General features: G+C 44.9%; 1 protein-coding gene across 1 annotated transcript; it reads left to right on the forward strand.

The window, feature by feature from the left end:
- Positions 1-675: 675 nt before the first annotated feature.
- FOXL2 (forkhead box L2) lies at positions 676-1,824 on the forward strand. Its single transcript, XM_044666675.1, has one exon. The coding sequence runs from the start codon at positions 676-678 to the stop codon at positions 1,822-1,824; it is 1,149 nt and encodes a 382-aa protein (XP_044522610.1).
- Positions 1,825-18,027: the final 16,203 nt, after the last annotated feature.

An 18,027-nucleotide genomic window follows, 5' to 3' on the forward strand; every position in this document is an offset into this window, starting at 1 on the left:
AGTTTGGGGAAAACTCCGGATCCGTAGTGTAATCGCTATTTCCAAACCAGGTGGGTGCACTGTATTTATCAAATGTGACTTAGAAATGAACTCGACCGTGCGCAGCTGGCTTCCCTGCTATAGGGGCTAAAGCGCCTGACGAAAGCGGAACTAGCCAGGGCCCATACAAATCAGAAAAGAGAGAGGATCCTCGCTCAGTGGGAGACTCGAAGAGGCAGCTTTAGGCAAAGAAAGGAGACAAGAAAACCCACTTTAGGCGGAGATTAGTCAGGACGGGGTGGGGCGTGGGGGGGGAGGAGGTGACGGAGCCCCCTCTATCCAACTGGCTCCCCCCCATGCCCAGAAGCTGAGCTCAACATTCGATTACTGCTCAAGAAAGAGGGAAAGGAAAAGAGAGGGAGAAGAAAAGTAGCGAAGTAGAGAGAGAGAGAGAGAGAGAGAGAGAGAGAGAGAGAGAGAGAGAGAGAGAGAGAGAGAGAGAGTCGCAGCATCCCAGTGGGAAAGAAGACGCTTTGCAGAGGCTTTGCTAAGACTGGACGTGTACCCCCAGCCCGGCCTGCACTTCCATTCCCTGGCGCCCCACTGGCCCCTCTCCCAGCTGGGGCGCCTTGGCAGAGGACGCTGTAGTCCACAGCGGGGTTGGAGAGGAGAAGCGAGCCTTTTCCGCTTGTTGTCATGATGGCCAGCTACCCCGAGCCTGAAGACGACGCGGGGTCCCTACTGGCCCCAGAACCCGCCACGGGCCGCTCAGGCAAAGATTCCGAACCCCGGGGACCCCGAGACTGCAAGGAGGAGCTGAGTCCAGAGAAGAGCGGAGGAGGCGGAGGGGTTCCGGAGAAGCCAGACCCCTCTCAAAAGCCCCCATACTCGTATGTGGCGCTAATAGCTATGGCCATCCGTGAAAGCGCTGAGAAGCGGCTCACGCTGTCGGGCATCTACCAGTACATCATCGGCAAGTTTCCTTTCTATGAGAAGAACAAAAAGGGCTGGCAGAATAGCATCCGCCACAACCTGAGCCTCAACGAATGCTTCATCAAGGTGCCGCGCGAGGGCGGCGGCGAGAGGAAGGGCAACTACTGGACGCTGGACCCGGCCTGCGAGGACATGTTCGAGAAGGGCAATTACCGCCGCCGCCGGCGCATGAAGCGGCCCTTCCGCCCACCGCCTGCTCACTTCCAGCCCGGCAAGGGTCTCTTTGGTCCCGGAGGCGCTGGGGCTGGAGGGGCGGGCGGCAGCGATGGTTATGGCTACCTGGCGCCTCCCAAGTACCTGCAGTCCGGCTTCCTCAACAACTCGTGGCCCCTTACCCAGCCGCCCTCTCCCATGCCCTACGCGTCCTGCCAGATGGCAGCGGCGGCAGCGGCTGCAGCTGCAGCAGCGGCGGCGGCGGCGGCCGGCCCTGGCAGCCCGGGAGGGGTAAAGGGGCTCCCCGGGGCCCCGGCCTCCTATGGTCCCTACTCCCGGGTGCAAGGCATGGCGCTGCCCGGCGTGGTGAACTCTTACAACGGCATGGCGGGCCACCATCCGGCGCCGCATCCCCACCCTCACGCGCACCACCCCCACGCCCACCACCTGCACCCGGCTGCCGCTGCGGCTCATCACCCGCCCCACCACCCGGCCGCAGCGCCCCCAGCCCAGCTTAGCCCGGCCAGTCCCACTGCCGCAGCGCCCCCGGCCCCCGCGCCCGCCCAGGCCAATGCGACTGGTCCTCCGCCTGGCCTCCAGTTTGCTTGCGCCCGCCAGCCTGATTTATCCATGATGCACTGCTCCTATTGGGACCACGACAGCAAACACAGCGCCCTGCACTCACGGATAGACATCTGAGGGAGGGACAGAGGAGGGCAGGAAGAAAAGAAAGGAGAAAGAAAGGCCCGCAGCGTAGACCCGGAGCATCGGCGCCAGCACCAATCTACCCTTCCTACCCGTTGACCAAAAGGGCCCGGCTTCTAAACCAACCTCCAGAAACGGACCGCAAGATGTTCCCTTACTGTTTCTGCCCTCTTTCTTCAGAACTTCAACCTCTCTCTACTTTCTCCCTGCTTTGTCTAGCTCTCTCGTTTCCTTCTCTGTCTCTTTCTTCTCTCTTCTTCATCCGTTCTGTGCCTCGCTTTTGGCCTCAGTCTGTTTTCTATGTGTTTCTCAATCTCACTCATCCACTCTCGGAAAATCCCTCTCCTCTCCTCTTTTTTTCCAAGCTGGAAAGATGTCCTGTGCCAAAATTTTTGCAGTGGGAAAAAAGACCACCCCCCACCCCCACCCCAAACGCTCCAGCCAGTCCCAACCCTGTTCCTCACGGTTTGCCTGGCGTCAATGTGTAACCCCGGGGGCTCCGGCTGTACCACGTCTTACAGGTCTGTGCGCTGATGGCATTTTGATTGTAATTGCAATATGAGCTCTAATCTTGGCATAGTCGCCACCTTTTTAAAATTGTATAAGAGGGGGGAGTTTTCCGTTTGAAACTTTCCTGCGGTGAATGTTGTTTGTTGGAGGTCGGTGGGGAGGTCAGCGGAAAGATAGAAGACAAGCGTTCCCCCAGGGTAGTGGGGGTGAATAGTATGTTGCCGGAGAGAGCAGCCTGTCCTGGACATCAGGCGATGTTTTATTTTGTTTTGTTAAATCTTAAAACCCATCTTCCAGAGAGGTTGCACTTCTATACTCTTCTCCAGAAGTATAGATGGTGCTTTTCCCGGCGAGGAGGGATTTTATTGAGTTACATTTCAGAAATTAATGCTACATTTCTTTAAATAAGAAAAGAAAAGCCCTCCAGGGAAACCGGTGAAATGCTGTTGCCTTGAGGCGAGTGCTGCTAGAATGTAAAATGAAATACAAATTTATTTTTTTAAAACCTAGTCAGGAAATTTCTCAGAATTATTTTATTTGGGCCTTTAAAAAATTTCCCCCAGCTGCAAAGGAAAAATGCTTTGTAAAAGATGGAATTGAAATACGATTATCTTTAGCTCTTTTCACCTGATCTTCTCAAGTCCTTCTCCCCATAATTTTTTTTTTTTTTGGTAGGTGATCGTCAGTCAGTCACTCTCCCATCCCTCTTTTTTTTTTTTTTTTTAAGAAAAATAATTGTTTTTCATTCGCGGTTCTAGGACCTCGAATAAAGTAATGTGAACCCCCGAAGTGTTGTAGATACCGGGAAGAATTTCCAAAGATCTTATAAATGTGTAAGCCCATAGCTATTGTTGCGTTGTGTTTTGTGGGGACCAACTTTTCTAGAGTCAACTATAGCACTTTTGTTGTATTTTCTAGTATTGTAAATTCTCGAATAAAATGTTTTTCTTTTAACACGGCTTCATATTATTTCGATGCCGCCTAGCTTAATGTCTTGATAGAGCCACAGAAGATTGGAGGTGAGGGAAGAAGAAAAATAATGTTTGACACATTTTGCTCTTTTTAAAGGAGTGCTCAAAATGGTGCCTGAGGGTTGTCTGGATTTTTCTATAATGTGATTTTTTTTCTGATACATTTAGACCATTTTCACTCTTGTTGGCTCTTATCGATTCCATTTTCAAGATTTCCTCCAAGATCTACGTGTATTTTCATAGTTCCACAGACACATGCATACACAAATTGGCTATATGTGAGCCTTGTATAATGTGTGTGTTTCAATCAATGCGGACATGCATGTTTCTAATATGTACATACATTTACATAAATTTGTATCTACCACATACCTGCGTGCACTATCAGCATATATCCTAATTTTTATTCAAAGTCAACTAGGCAATTCAATAGGCTCAGAACCGGGCATCAGAGCTAGAAGAGATCTTAAAGAGGGATTGATTAAGTTTGACACCTTGATTTTACAGAGGAGGAAACCCAGGCTCTGGTGGATGAAATAACTGGTCAGCAAGGTCATAGAGGATCGTTAGCCATTTAAAAAGTGGTAGAAAACCCTTTAGATAGTCAATGATTTGTTTGAGAACCTTTCTGGCCAGGGGCCCTTACTAAATGGCTGAAGGAACATGGGCTGTTTTTTTTTTTCCTTTCTATTCCTTTTCTGATACTTGTGCAGTAATGAATAAAGAGTGGTGCTTTCGCACAAGTGACTAGGTGTTTGAATTGGTTCCAAAATTGTGAGCTCAGAAGTGGATTAATGATGGGTTGCCTTTCATTACTTTAATGGGATTACAGGTATCATTCTAGACCGTTTGCCCTTGGTGATGATGCAGCTGTGAGCTGTTTCTGTTAGCTGAGCTTTTTTTTTCCTGGCCCATCTACTTATTAATATAAACCTGTCCCTCCCCTCCCCATTTCCTCCACTAAGCAGCACCACAAAACCAGAGGCAGAGGTCCGGGTTAGGGGCTTTATACCCCCAGAAAAGGGAACAAATGGAAAAATGGGAATGGGCCACTTGTTTGTCTGAGCTCAGCCAGAGGGGGATAGAACCAAGGCTGCTCAAAATTATCTTCATCCTGGAGATGTAACCCTTTTTCAGATGGAGTTGTGAACATTTGAGGTTATGCCATTCTTGTGTCAAGCTGCAGAGCTGAGAACCAAGAGGAATGCAGAAGAAACAGTTCCCTACCCCAGTATATCCCCTCTCCTTTTCCAAAATCCCTTCATTAGTTGGACTGTCTGACTAGGCCTGTTTGCCCAAAAGGGGGAAAGAAGAGATGTTAGACTTTGGGTTTCTCTGCTTTTAGAGATGACAGAACCCTTCAGGAAAGATCCTTCTTTATTTTCTTCTCCATTCTCTTTCTCCCAGTTATAAGGATACTCTGAAGAAAACTTGTTTAAAGATATTCTGAATTCAGAGGGAAATGAGCTTGAAAGTATTCCTAGGGTATAAAAATACAATTAACATACACAAAGTCTAAATAGCCTCTAATCTGAGGTGCTTTTGCATATATGTTTATGTCTATACACACATTAAAAAGATAGTGACTAGGGGAAGGAAACCTGGGAAAACAGAAAGATCCAAAGAGTGCTGAGACCCATTTCTCACCATTGGCAGTTGCTTCTCTTTTTTTAGAATATACAGTAGTAATCTCTGCACTCAGCATATTTGCAAGCCCTGAAGTGTGTGTGTGTGTGTTATATGTATATAATGTGTTTGTGTGTTTCTGGTGTAGTCTGTATAGGTAAGAAAGGAAAAATAAATAGTTCCTGAGTAATATTTGAAAATTCTGTATTTCTTTTCTCCCCCAAAAGGGAAACCAACTATTTAGGTTTGGAAAGAGAGAGAGGCTGACTATCTGATTCCCTTGCCGCATAGCCAGAAAGAACCAGGCTCTTTGAATTATGTGGGCTCAGAAAAGCAAAGTGGGGCTAGGACCATTTGAGAACTTATTTTAGATATCTCTGGACCCTAGCTCTTTTCCAAGTAGAATGAGTTGCCTAGCACTGAACTGTGGGAAAGAAGGCAAGGGTCAGACCAAAGCAAAGAAAGTTAAGAACTACTTTGACTGCAGAGGAAATTGGGCTAGGGAGAATAGAGAAAGCAGACTGGAAGAGAGGGAGGGAGGGACATACCTAGTGAAATCTGGCTAAGGAGTGAGCATCAGATTAAGTAGCATCTAAAGATCTCATATGCATTTCCACCTGGCTGAATTCAAGAAAAGGAGGGAGATGTTTTTCTCTTACTGACAGAAAATTTACCCTCGATTGGGGGATGGTAATATTTTACCAATTCTAAAAGCTTAAGCTTGCTATCTTCTGTTTCCCTTTCTTCCCCTCTCCCTTCTTTTCCATCTCCTCCAATTCTTTTTCCTTTCTCCATTTCTTTCCTTCCTTTCCTTCCTCCTTTTTTTCTGTTCTTCCTGTGACTTTCTTCCCTTCTTTCTTTTTCCTTTCTTTTTTCTTCCATTCCTTCCTCTCTTCCCTTACTTCCTCTCTTCTTTTTCTTTCTTCCTCCCTTATCTTCCTTTCTTCTCCATTCTCTTTCTCCCAATTACAAGGATATTCTAAAGATATTCCAGTCAGAGGAAAATGGGCTTGAAAGTATTCATGAGTAAAAACTCAATATAACATATACAAAGTCTAAATAGTCTCTAGTATGATTGTGCATATAGGTTTATGTCTAACATACATTATATATGTTTGTGAATATGTCCTGCATATTAAATGAGAATCAAATGTAAATCAAACATATATAATATGTACAAATAAGAGTTAATAGGAATTACTTGTGCTGACAGCCACAATATCTAGTAATATATACATGTACATTGTACTTACCCATGCAAACATATGCACGCCCTGATACACAGGTTTGCAGTGCACTTATGAGTTCTTTATACTCACAAACAGTATGTATAAACATAGTACATCTTCACATTCACATACACAACCATGCATTACTCCCTCTCCTCCCTACTTCCCCCCACTGGTTTCTTTTCCTAATGTGCAAATGCCACCTCCTTCATTCCCCATCCTAGTGTTTTAATTAATCTTCATGCACCTAGAAAAGAAAGCAAAGACATCTTCTGAAAGCAACTCAAGTGAGAGATTCATGCAAGGGGATCCTTCTGTGCATGTCAAATTAATACAAGCCTTTCTAGCAGAAAGGAACTATCCAGGGGAATAAGGCAAGCCACTGGACTACAAAATACCTTAGTCCTCAGAAGTTAAAACTCTGAAGCTATGTGCTAATCATCTTAACTAACATTGGATTTGATGAGCTTGGTAATGTGTGTGTCACCTTGTTTTACAGGCATAGAGGTCCATCCTTGTGTCTTGAACTGGTTTGGGAAAAGGTCTCCACTTACTTGGCAATCTCCCTTTTCCAGGTCTTAGGGATGAGATTAAGTTGCCCTGTCGATTCAATCTGGGCTGACTTCCTACACTCTTGAACTTGGAGAATTCACTACCTAAGTGTTTAGGGCAACCTGAAGAAAAACTGTGGGTATACCAGGAAGGAAGCTGAGGAGAAATAAGGGGCAGGCTATCTTTTTCCCAAGGTGGCCTGAATCCATGGATGCTGTGCTTAGAGATCTGGCTTCCAAAGAGCCTAAAAGACCACTTCGGTCTTTTGCTGGGAAGAGAAACAGGTGGTAACTTCTATGTCTTTGTTTCCTTATATTTAATGTAGCCCTCCCTCTCTGTATAGTAATGGATCTAGAGGCTAGGAGATCTTGGATTTTCCCAGGTCTCTGCCCTAGTGAATTTTGCTCTCAGTAGCTTTGGTTCTACTTCTCCCATCAAATCTCCACTTCAAGTGATTTCTCAGTCTCTAGCCTGGAAGGTCTTAACTTTTGGGGGGGGGGTGCTCCTGAGGTGGTTTGTACTAGATGGTAGACACCCAGATTGAAACTGCAAGATGTAGCTACTGATCTTGAGAGAGAAAAAAGATCCTATATTTATTAACTTCAATCCAGACATTTGGATCCACGCTGACATTAGTCAGTGTCCAAATTAAAATAAGGTCAGAGGGAAAGAGAAAGATGGGGGGGGGGGGGAGGGGGAGAAGTAACGGGTGAAGACTGAAAAAAAAAAAAGGAAAGGGTGTCCTGGTACAGTCCAGATACTCCAGGACATAGGAAGGGATTTGATAGGAGCTCACCCAAGAAGAGCCTGGGAAGGACTCAAGAAACTAAATCTAAGATGCCTCAAGAACTTGGGGGGAAAAGAAAATCCAGTTATGTGAGTTTTCCACAAAAGATGCCTTCACTGGTTGTCTTGGAAATCTATTCTACCCAACTCCCCAGTTCTCTGTGTGTCCAGGCAGGAGGAGTGGAATGGGAAAGGTGAATTGTCCTTCAGTGGACAACCTGGACAATGGACTCTAGAGACTTGACTGAAAACTCAGCTCGGAGACCACTGGCTGAAGATTACTGGAATTGTAGGTGCCATGGGATCCGTGCCATCTCCTCTCACAACCTTCCTATTACTTGATCTCTTCCCAAAGAGCTCTGAGGCCTGGAAGCTAGTGGTCCTAGATCGCATAGAATGTAAGAACTGGAAAAGATAAGAACTTAAGTGGTCATCTCCTCCAAATCCCTCATCTTACAGGTCAGAGATGAATTATAATATTGGAGGGGCTGAGGAACTAGGGAGCTACTCTTGTTTTGTTTTATTTGGGGGCAACAACTCCTGGAAAGAAGGAGGCTGACGGTGGGTAGACTCCACGTGTGAGCAATGATTGCTGGTTTTGGAACAGCAATGGTCAGACCTTCATTGGGAAGTGAAAGTATGTGCCTCCAGCCCGGGCTTCCCTTTCTGGTCGCTGAGTGTTGTGCTCATAAAATAAAGCAGGCTGAGTCTCCGAGTAGGGTCCCATAGAGTTCGACTTATAGAATGAGACAGAGGATGAAATAGAACACTCAAACTTAAGTTTCGGTGCCACTGAGCAGGGATTTTAAAACAATTTAACAGGGGCACAAGTCCTGATATTCGCACTGGAATTGAAGGTTTGGAAGCCTCCTCCCCACTCCCCTTTCGTAGTCAAGAGCTAAGACACTGCGTTGAGAGCTTTACTGAGAGCCGCAAGTCAAGAAGGAAGGATTGCCTTAACGCCCGGTTAATTTGCCACTGACGCTCAGTGCTCCGCTCTGGTACTGGTAAGCGCACCTCGCGGGGCTGAGTACAAGTGACAGCCTTAGGCTTCCAGCTCCGGTGGGGGCCGAACGATCTTTGGAGCCCACGAAAAGTGCCCTCCGGACAGGATAGGGCTAGCTTCCAGAAGGGTCGGGGGCAGAAGTGTGTGCGGGCGAACCACTGAGCCCGAACAATGTGTAGGTGACTTCGCAGAGATAGCTTTATCGGGAATGGCTTTGATGGACTGTTTCTCGGACCTGCGGGTTGGGGAAGCTGTTTCAGAGAAGAGGGTTGGAGGTTTGCTCAGGTGGGTGACCGACCACAACTGTAAATTCCTCCTGAAAGTTTTTAACTCTTTTTTAAAAGCTTTAATTTTTCGTGCTCAGACGCTTACTCTTATATCCAGACAACATGAGTATCTCGCTGGAAAAGGAATTCTTAAATTTAGGTCCATAAACTTGCTTTTAAAAAATCTGCTCAGATAACTATTTCAAAATATTTCGTTTCTTTGTAGCCTTATTTTATTTTATAAATTTGAAAACTTGATTCTGAGGAGTGGCCCAGACTGCAAGAGTACATGGCATCTCTCCCCGCCCTCCACCCCCGCTGCAAAAAAAAAAAAAAAAAAAAAAAAAAAAAAAAAATAGTTAAGACCTTCCAGGCTAGAGACTGAAGAAGTGCTTAATAGGTGGTTGTGTTTTTTGTTTGCTTGTATTTTGTTTCGAAATAAGAGACTAAAATTCTCACCATTTGGGTTAAGTCCTTTCCATTCCGCGGTCCTCCCCTTACTTTTCCAGGGCCCAGCCCTAACCTAGGCGCACACTCAGTGAGGTGTTTATTCTAAAAGGGAACAAACAGAAAAGGAAACCTATCCTACGAGTACTGGTCTTGTTGCCCGGCACCCCTAGTTCTGACGAGTTTACATGTATTTTGAAGCTGCCTAAAGAGGTCATAGACGCACGTCCTAAACAGGTCGGACTGGAGGGGTGAAAGAAAAAGGAACCTGCGTGTACAACGATTTAACTGTTCCTCCTGCATCCCTCTCTGTCTTCCAGTCCCGCATCTCTCTGCCATGCGGAGAGAGACCACAGGCTAATTTAAAGCTCTAGTCTCTTAGACTCTTCAAATGTGCCGGGAGCCTTAGGAAGCTTTCTGTGTGCCGAGTTGGAGCGAGTTCCCTTTGGACTGAGAATACGGTCCCGCTGCGAATATTAATTTCGGGCGCTATATCCGACCTCAGTGGGATCTTGTGACTTGGGTCAGTTAGGCTTATTGAGTAACTCAAGCTCCCTCGAGCATTCTTTAAGATAGGGAGCCAGTACAAACTCACCACTACTGTACTGAAGCATCTCCAAAGGCATCTGAGCTATGTAGAACCTTAATACAGTGTGGCATTTGGACAGGGTCTACAAGGATGCAAATTTTTTTTAAGTTCTTTTTTCAATAAACCCAACCGAATAGACCATTTCTATATGCCTTAATTACTTTCCACAAATTTTTTTCTTCAATGGTGAAGTATAGTTTTCTTGGAGGAAAAAAAAAACCCCAATAATGAACTGCAATTTAATAATGATTCTCCCTAATATAAAATCGTGAGGAAAGCTAACCTCCGTAGGAAACTACGAGGATTACAGATGCCGATATTGTTTGATGACTTCCCCCTACACACACTTTCAGGAAATCTGAACGCTGGATACCTCTAAGATTCGTTATCCCAAATGACAACACGGTTTAGGTGAAAGCAATTGGGTTTTAGTTCTGGGTCTGCGGCTAACTAGCACTCGCTTCTTAAATAAGTTGCTCCTCTTCTCCTAACCTCCATTTCCCCGTCTGTAAAATGAAAGAATTAATTGAGAGGCCTAATATTCAGTGTTTCCTTAACATTTAACAATTAGTAGAAAAATAGATATCTTTGGAAATGCCCTTTCTCTGTAAAGAAACATAAAATTAACTGTGTCTACATGATGTTGGATTATGATCACACATTTGTCCTGTTCAGTTTTTCTTTTTGGAAACTTGGGCTGAAGTTGTTTGGCTAAGAAAAGGCAGTTGCTGACTGTGTAGTTTTGTAAGCTAGCCCAAGCGGCTGCTGGGGACATTCCTCTCACTTCTCTGACCCGACAAGGTTGGTCACCTTCAGTCCCTTGAAGATTTCAAAAGAAATTGTGTAGCAACGGAAATTGCAAGCTTTTATGTCTGGAGTGGCTACAGGTTCAAATGACAATGTCAACTTCCTTGAGATTTAACTATTGTTAAAAATGCTAAATGAAATTGGGAATTAGAGATAGGGAGTAGACAACTCAGAGAATTCTGTGAGTGGGGGAGAGGACAAGTTCACTTCTCTGTGCATGGAACTAGGGCTCCCACTGAGAAGAATTAAGACTATAATCAGCCTGGTTTGGTTGGCCTATACTCAAAGAATATTGAATATAGTTGATTTATAGGATCCCACCAAACATCAACAGACCAGCAGGTAGAACAGACATTAGAACTCTCTCACTCTCTCTCTCTCTCTCTCTCTCTCTCTCTCTCTCTCCTCTCCTCTCCTCTCCTCTCCTCTCCTCTCCTCTCCTCTCCTCTCCTCTCCTCTCCTCTCCTCTTCTCTTCTCTTCTCTTCTCTTCTCTTCTCTTTCTCCCCCTCCCCCATGACTTGCCCAAGGTAATGCAGCTAACTCATGACAAATCATCTACTTCTGGTTAACTGCTATTTACTGTGTACACTTATCAAAGTAAGTTCTCCCCAGATTTTCCCCAGGGGGAAAAAAGTGCATTTCTTTAACTTAACAGATATAATTAAATGTTTGTCGAATTAACAATAAGAATCATAAAGAAATTTTATTATCCATAAAAAACAAGGGCAAGGTTTATGATGGGGGGGGTTGTTTGTTTGTTTGGGGGAGTTGGAGAGGAAATTAAATTTCTCTTTTTTAAAATTAACTTCACTTCAGCCCAGCCAGAAGCAGTGTGTCTAAGAGGAGGGTCAGGAAATCCAGCCCCAGGAGTGACACTGGTTCCCTTTGTCCTCTTTCCTGAAGCACTTCTGCCTTCCCCACCCGGGGCAGAGATAAACACGGCCTCAGGCTTTCCTAGGAATTTCTTGGGGAGGGGGAGAGAAGGAGAAGAGTGGGAGGCAGTTCCCAGCTCTACTCCAGACTTATTTTAAGCCAGCTTTGGAAATGTCTTCACAAACAGACATCTCCAGACTCCAGACTTGGGCTGAAGGTCTCCATCTGTGTGTAACTTCAGAGAAGTGTCTTGGAGGACTAGAGCACGCGTCTCTGGGTTTTCCTTTAAGTCAGTCGAGAAGTTCCCACCTCCGATTTAGTTTTCCTTAAAAGCACCTGAGGAGGCGGAGATGATTCAAATTCCTTTCTCTTAGCCCAGTGCCTTGTACGCATTAGGCGCTTAATAAATGTTTGTTACGTTGAACTGAAGCCTCGACCCAGTCAGTCCATTGAAATAGAGTACCGGGTAGAACCTTTGCTAAGATTAGATTTGCTAAGATAGAACTTTTGACTATCCGATAAACAGAGCCTGGGACTGGAACTGAGCAGCTTTTGGATTCCACCGGAAACCAGGCTCTCCTCCCTCTCGGACTATTCGACTCTGTTGGTCAATCTCATTGCTTTTTTGTAATGCTCTCTCCTGCCGGGTAAATGCAACGATTGTGGCAGCAGTAGGGTGTTTTCCCTATCGCTCTCTGTATTTTATAAACAGAGGTCGCAACCGAATGTAAACTGCTGCAGTTTATTTAAACATGCATCATGTTTCACTGAAGTTTTCACAACGCCCCCTTTCTCCAGGCGATCTAGCTGGTTATTTCCCCAGCATCCCTGTCCTACCCTCCTGTCAGTCCCTGAACTAGGACTAAAGGACCTATCCCCAAGTCACAAAGCTGAGCGTACTTTCACTAAGCAATCCGGCCTGGGATAGGGGACCTAGAGAACTCTTGTATCCTTTGGCTAACTGACAGCTGTAGAGGCAGCTCTTGTTCTTCTCTCTTTCTCCAGCCAGAAGGTATCACATTCTTGTCAGGGGACGTAGAAATCTCGTCCTTCGTGGCCAAAAGTCTCTTTGTTCCTCTTTCACCAAATCCGGGTGACAAGAGGAGAAACTGAGGCAATTCTAATTTAAGCAGTATTTTTAAGGTTTGCAAAGTGCTTTCCTGAGACAGTAAGTGGAATTTTTGTTTCCTCCTTTTTCGAATTGGGAAACAGACTAAATCTTGAGTTAACAGAGTTGCCCAAGGTCCCAAAGTTAAGCAAGTCAGTCGGAGGACTTTCGTCTCCGAGTTCATCTTTCCCTCTACACTATTTTGAGAAAGGGTATAGGGGTCTGGATGGGTCTGATTGCGTTGACTCTTTTGGTTTTGTTTGTTTGTTTTCCTTTGCATTTCATGAAAAGGTACAACTGAATTTGGAAAAAGGAGAAAATACGAGCAATAAAGAAGAGAAAGGTACCCGAATTCCATAACATTAAGTAGGGTCTCCAGCCCAAAGGAGTGGAGCTTTTCCTAGTCTATCAAAATGCCCCCAGCTCTGTAAGTAACCTGAATCCCATTGGGGGGGCCAAGCCCTACCGATGATAACGGAGCCATAGCAGAGAAATTGCTGACTGGTCAGGACCCTAGATCCGGGCTTCCTAGGAACCTAGAAAGGGGAACATTCACCTGCATCTCCCTTTTTTATGGTCTGCAACATCCAGCCTTCTATTGTATCCTAGCAGGATAAATGTTTTAAGGAAACTTCTTTTCTGAAAAAAAAAAAAACTCATTTCATTTGCCAGGTAATCCCAGACTCTCCAATGTTAGTTGCAACTGAAAGTGAATTTCCAGGCTATCTCACCCAACCCAAACCATCCTTTTTTATTTTGCTATCTAAAAATGAGACTCAGAAAATTTAAGACATTTGTTCAAGGTCACGGAGTGTAGACATCCCAACTAGGTCTGATTCAAATGGCCCCTACTCACAGTCCGTGGCATCATGTGACTCTTTCCACTGCATCAGGGTGGTGTGCCTATTCAAAGGTGCGAAAGACTTCCTACATATGTATGTTGGAATACATGTGTTAGCATGTCAGTGTATGTGTATGTTTGAGTACATCCGGCAAACACTATGCTAACAATAAATGTTTATTATGCTTCCTGTGGTTCTGATGAGGGTACTTATTTGGGAATGTATATGAACACATTCATGTGACTCGACATGTGTATAACATATAAAATACTGATAAACTTGAAAACATTAATTGTATAATAGTAATAATAATATCCACCACAAGAATAACTACTCACAGGCAGCATGACTTAGTTGATAGAGTCCTTGTAATCCAGATGATTCAAGTTTAAGCCTTGGTTCTGATGAAAGCTGGCTGTGTAACTACAGATTTATCATCTCATTTCTCAGGCAACTCTCAGAGACTATAAATTACAAACTACTTGCATATTTGCATTGGTGGAGGAAATTTTCATATTAGCAGCTCCCCACACTAAAGAAATGAGGAACTGAGACCTCACTTAAAAAAACAAACAAACAAACACATACACATTATATTTATAGAGTTTTACAACGTGCTTTGGTCACAAACAGCCCTGTGAGGTAGGTACTGAGAGAGTATAAATACTGCCATCTGAATTTTAAAGAGGAGGCTCAGAGATGTTAACTATATTGCCCAGGGTCACTCAACTATTAAGTGTCAGAGATAAAGTCCCATAAAAAGCAAGTAAAGGCTGAAGTATTAAGCTTGCTTATGTTTGGTACCTTCTTTGTGATATCTGTTCCTGAGTGTAGTATATATATATATATATACTTAGCAATTTCATGCCTGAATTGGATGCTCCAAAGAGTGTGACAATGATATTTCTTGTTCCCTTGCATCATCTTCAGGAGCCAGTGGAGCCCTAGACATTCTCCAGCCTAGCATTCAGATTTTTGTCCTTGGACATCAGCTCTGCTCCCTAGCTCCCGCCAGCACTGTCTAGCCTTTTCCTCCAATCACTTCTTCAATGGAACTTCATGGAACTCACCTGTGGACTTGCATGTTTTTTCAATACTACTTTTTACTTTGACTCAACAAACATTTATTAATAACCTACTATGTGCCAGCCCTGGGAAAATAAAGCGTCTAGGTGGATCAGTGGATAGAGTACTGGACCTGGATCTGGAAACACTTGAGTTCAAATCCAGCCTCTTACATTTACTAGATATGTGCCCTTGGGGTAATCACGACTTCTGTTCCCCTAACTGTAAAATGAGGGCAATAGCACTTAACTCATAGGATTACTGTGAAGAGCAAATGAGGTAGAATTCGCGTAGCACATGGGAGTGATGGGAATTTGAGCTGTTTTTCTTATCATACAAAGACAAAAATAAAACTGTCCCTCCCTCAAAATGCTTACATTCCACCGAACAGTTAGAGTTGGCAGAGACTTTAGAAATGGTCTGGGGGAGGGGGACAGAGAAGTGGCTAGCTGGCTCAGTGGCTTGAGAGCCAGGCCCAAAGATGGGAGGTCCTGGGTTTAAATCTGACCTGACACTTCCTAGCTATGTGACTCTGGGCAAGTCACTTAACCCTCATTGCCTAGTCCTTACCGCTCTTCTGCCATAGACCCAATATACAGTATTGGTTTTAAGATGGAAGGTAAAGGTTTAAAAAAATAGCCTGGTTCAACTGCTCATTTTACAGAATAAGAAATCTAAATTTAGCTAGTCTTGTCATATGTGTGTGTATGTGTGTGTGTATCTACTCAGATAGTATTAGCAAAACTCCTTTTGGGGAGCCTCGTTTTCCTCCCCATTCTGGCGCTGGAATTCCTCCCTTCTTGAACCAGAACCTGGGGTCCCTATTCCCCTGGGAGGGAGGCCAGATCAGCAGGTCTAGGGCAAAAAAGACGAAGCCTGAAGACCGAGGTGGCCTCTACAGCCAAAGATGGTTCTGACCCAGACTGGGGGCAAAGCGACCCACTACTGTAGCAGCTGTGGGCCGCGGGCGGGGCGGAGTGGGCTGTGGAGCCAGAGGTGGCACAGCTGCTGGGGGAGTGGGGGAGCCTCCAGACCCCCAGAGGCCTGGAGAGGGATGGCAGGAGCAGAAGCCTGCTCTGCTCACTGTAGCCGAGGCTCTTTGATGCCTTCGAGAGCCGGAAACTCCGCCTCTCGGCCAAACAGAGCTGGTCCCTCAAAGTTTCACTGCTGCGTCTTTAGCGCCCTGTTCTGGCCTGGCCTCTGCAGCTCCTGAGTTAGAGCACAGACGGAGTGCGATCTGAGGAGCGGGGAGAGGCTTTAGGCTCCACAGAGATGCAAAATCGAACGTATTTGCGCAAGCCTGTTCAGCTTTGCTCAAGGTCCTTTCACGCCCACTTTCGCCTTTATTCCGTGACTACAAACTGTGATGTTAATCTGGTGGCACAAATGAGCTCTGGCACCCGGGGAAGGAGTGAGACTGGATCAGCCCGAATCCATTCCGTTTGGGGGCGGGAGGAGGGGGATGCCGAGGAGAAAGAAAATTTCATCTTCGACCCCCCCAGGTCAAGTTAGTTATTTTTATTTTACCAGTGATGCACACCTTTCAGTTGTTCTAATTCCCTGAGGCTCCTTCCAAGAATCCCATTCACTCCTCCTCCCCATCCCTTTTCGTGTTACCCCTCCCTCCGCCCCCCAGGATCTTAGCTATTTTTAAAAAACAAACAGGGTTGCAGAGCTCAGGGCCTGGACACAAACAGAAAGGACATTTGGCAAGCGCCTGAAGACAGAAGCCAGCACCATCCTGAACCGCAATCACAGGAATTAAGTCATTCTATCAGAACCCAGCAAAGGTCCTCGCCCAAACTCCTTCCCAAGCCCATTCCTCTACCATCTTCCCCTGCACTGGATTGTTTTCCCTTCCCGGGAATCGGTACATCGGTCTCCCTTGTCCTCTCTCTCTCTCTTCTTTGGAGAGCTGGCTGTCCCAGTGCACCCAGCTCCGACAACACATTTCTTGCATTGTCCACCGAGGGCAGTGGACAATGAGGATTATTGCTTGTGACACTGATCGGTAATTAGTAGGAACCCGTGTTTATTGAACTTTAAGATTTACAAGACGATTACTTTTCAACCTCTTGGAGGAAGGTAGGGGAAGGATGATCATCTCCCTTTAAAAAATGGAGAAATTGGGGGGCATTTGGGTGGCTCAGTGAGGCAGAGAGACAAGCCTGGAGGTGGGAGTTCTCAGGTTCGAATCTAGTCTCAGACACTTCCTAGCTGTGTAACCTTGGGCAAGTCACTTGACCCCCACTGCCTAGCCCTTACTGCTCTTTCACCTTAGAGGATACAGCATTGATTCTAAGACAGAAGGTAAGGGTTTAAAATAAAAAATAAAAGATGAAGAAATTAAAACTAAAGACAATCACTAGCAATGCTATCTCTGTTAGCTTCTATTTTTAATGGCATCCTTACTTTTTATAAACTATTACTAATGAGATGCAATGGAAATAGTCCTGGACTAAGAGTCTAAAAACCTAGATTCTAGTGGGTTCAAATACAACGTCTACTAAGTTATCTGAGTAACCTTGGACAAGTCATTTCTTCTCCTGGGCCTTCCTTTCGAAATCTGCAAAATGAGAGGATTGGTCTCTAAAAATCACTTCCACCTTTAATAATCTGTAAAACCGTTTTTTAGATGTTTGGAAACTTTTCAATGCTCTCTAGTCTTGCTGGTTTCTCATACTTCACCTCTTCCATTTCCATTGCCTTTGACCCTTCCTCCAATATCACTGATATTCACTAAGGACCCAGGTTTAGCTGGTGATATGCCATGGTTTACCTTCAGCAATTTGGGGCTTCAGTTTCCTCTTCTTAAAAAAAAAACTAGGTTTGTTCTGGATGATCTCTGAAGGGACTTAGGGGGTTTTGGTTTTATTTTTATTGCCCAACTGGTAAAAATAAATTAATATAATTCTTGAGTTTGGAATTGTAGTTCTGGGTTTACAATAGGAATCGGAATCCTAAACTCCCTCTTTTCTGCCTCAATGCTGCCCTCTCCCGACAGCTGGGAATATTCATACCCCTTTCCTGGATACAGACCCAGGTTACGACTGATTCTTTATTGTCTATTTTGTTATCTATGGGAAAATGGGAAAAGGATGTAAGGGGCTATACCTCAGAGTCTGGAAGTTTTGGGCATATCGCAAGTAGCTTCTGAGAGGCAGAACTGGAGTGATCTTGCAATGGCTGCTGCAGGTTTATTTGTGCCAAAGCAGTGGCAACCCAGGAATCCCCATGGTGGCATAACTGCAGGGCCTTGCTAGATGGGTAATAGAGGATTTTGTAACCCTGTTTTTTAGGGCTATTAGATTACAACTTTCAACTTATCTAACATCATATTCATTTTTGCACAGGGAAAGGGAAAATAATATACATTTATAGGGCATCTATTATATGCTGGGCAAATATTATCTCACCTGATCATTAAAATATTCCAGTGTTCTGGAACTCCCAATATTTGGAACTCTAAATTTCAGCCTGGCTGTAGGGATGAAATCTTAGAAAATGAGTCAAACTAAT

This window comes from Gracilinanus agilis, chromosome 3, assembly GCF_016433145.1.
Source record: "Gracilinanus agilis isolate LMUSP501 chromosome 3, AgileGrace, whole genome shotgun sequence".
Classification (NCBI taxonomy): Eukaryota; Metazoa; Chordata; class Mammalia; order Didelphimorphia; family Didelphidae; genus Gracilinanus; species Gracilinanus agilis.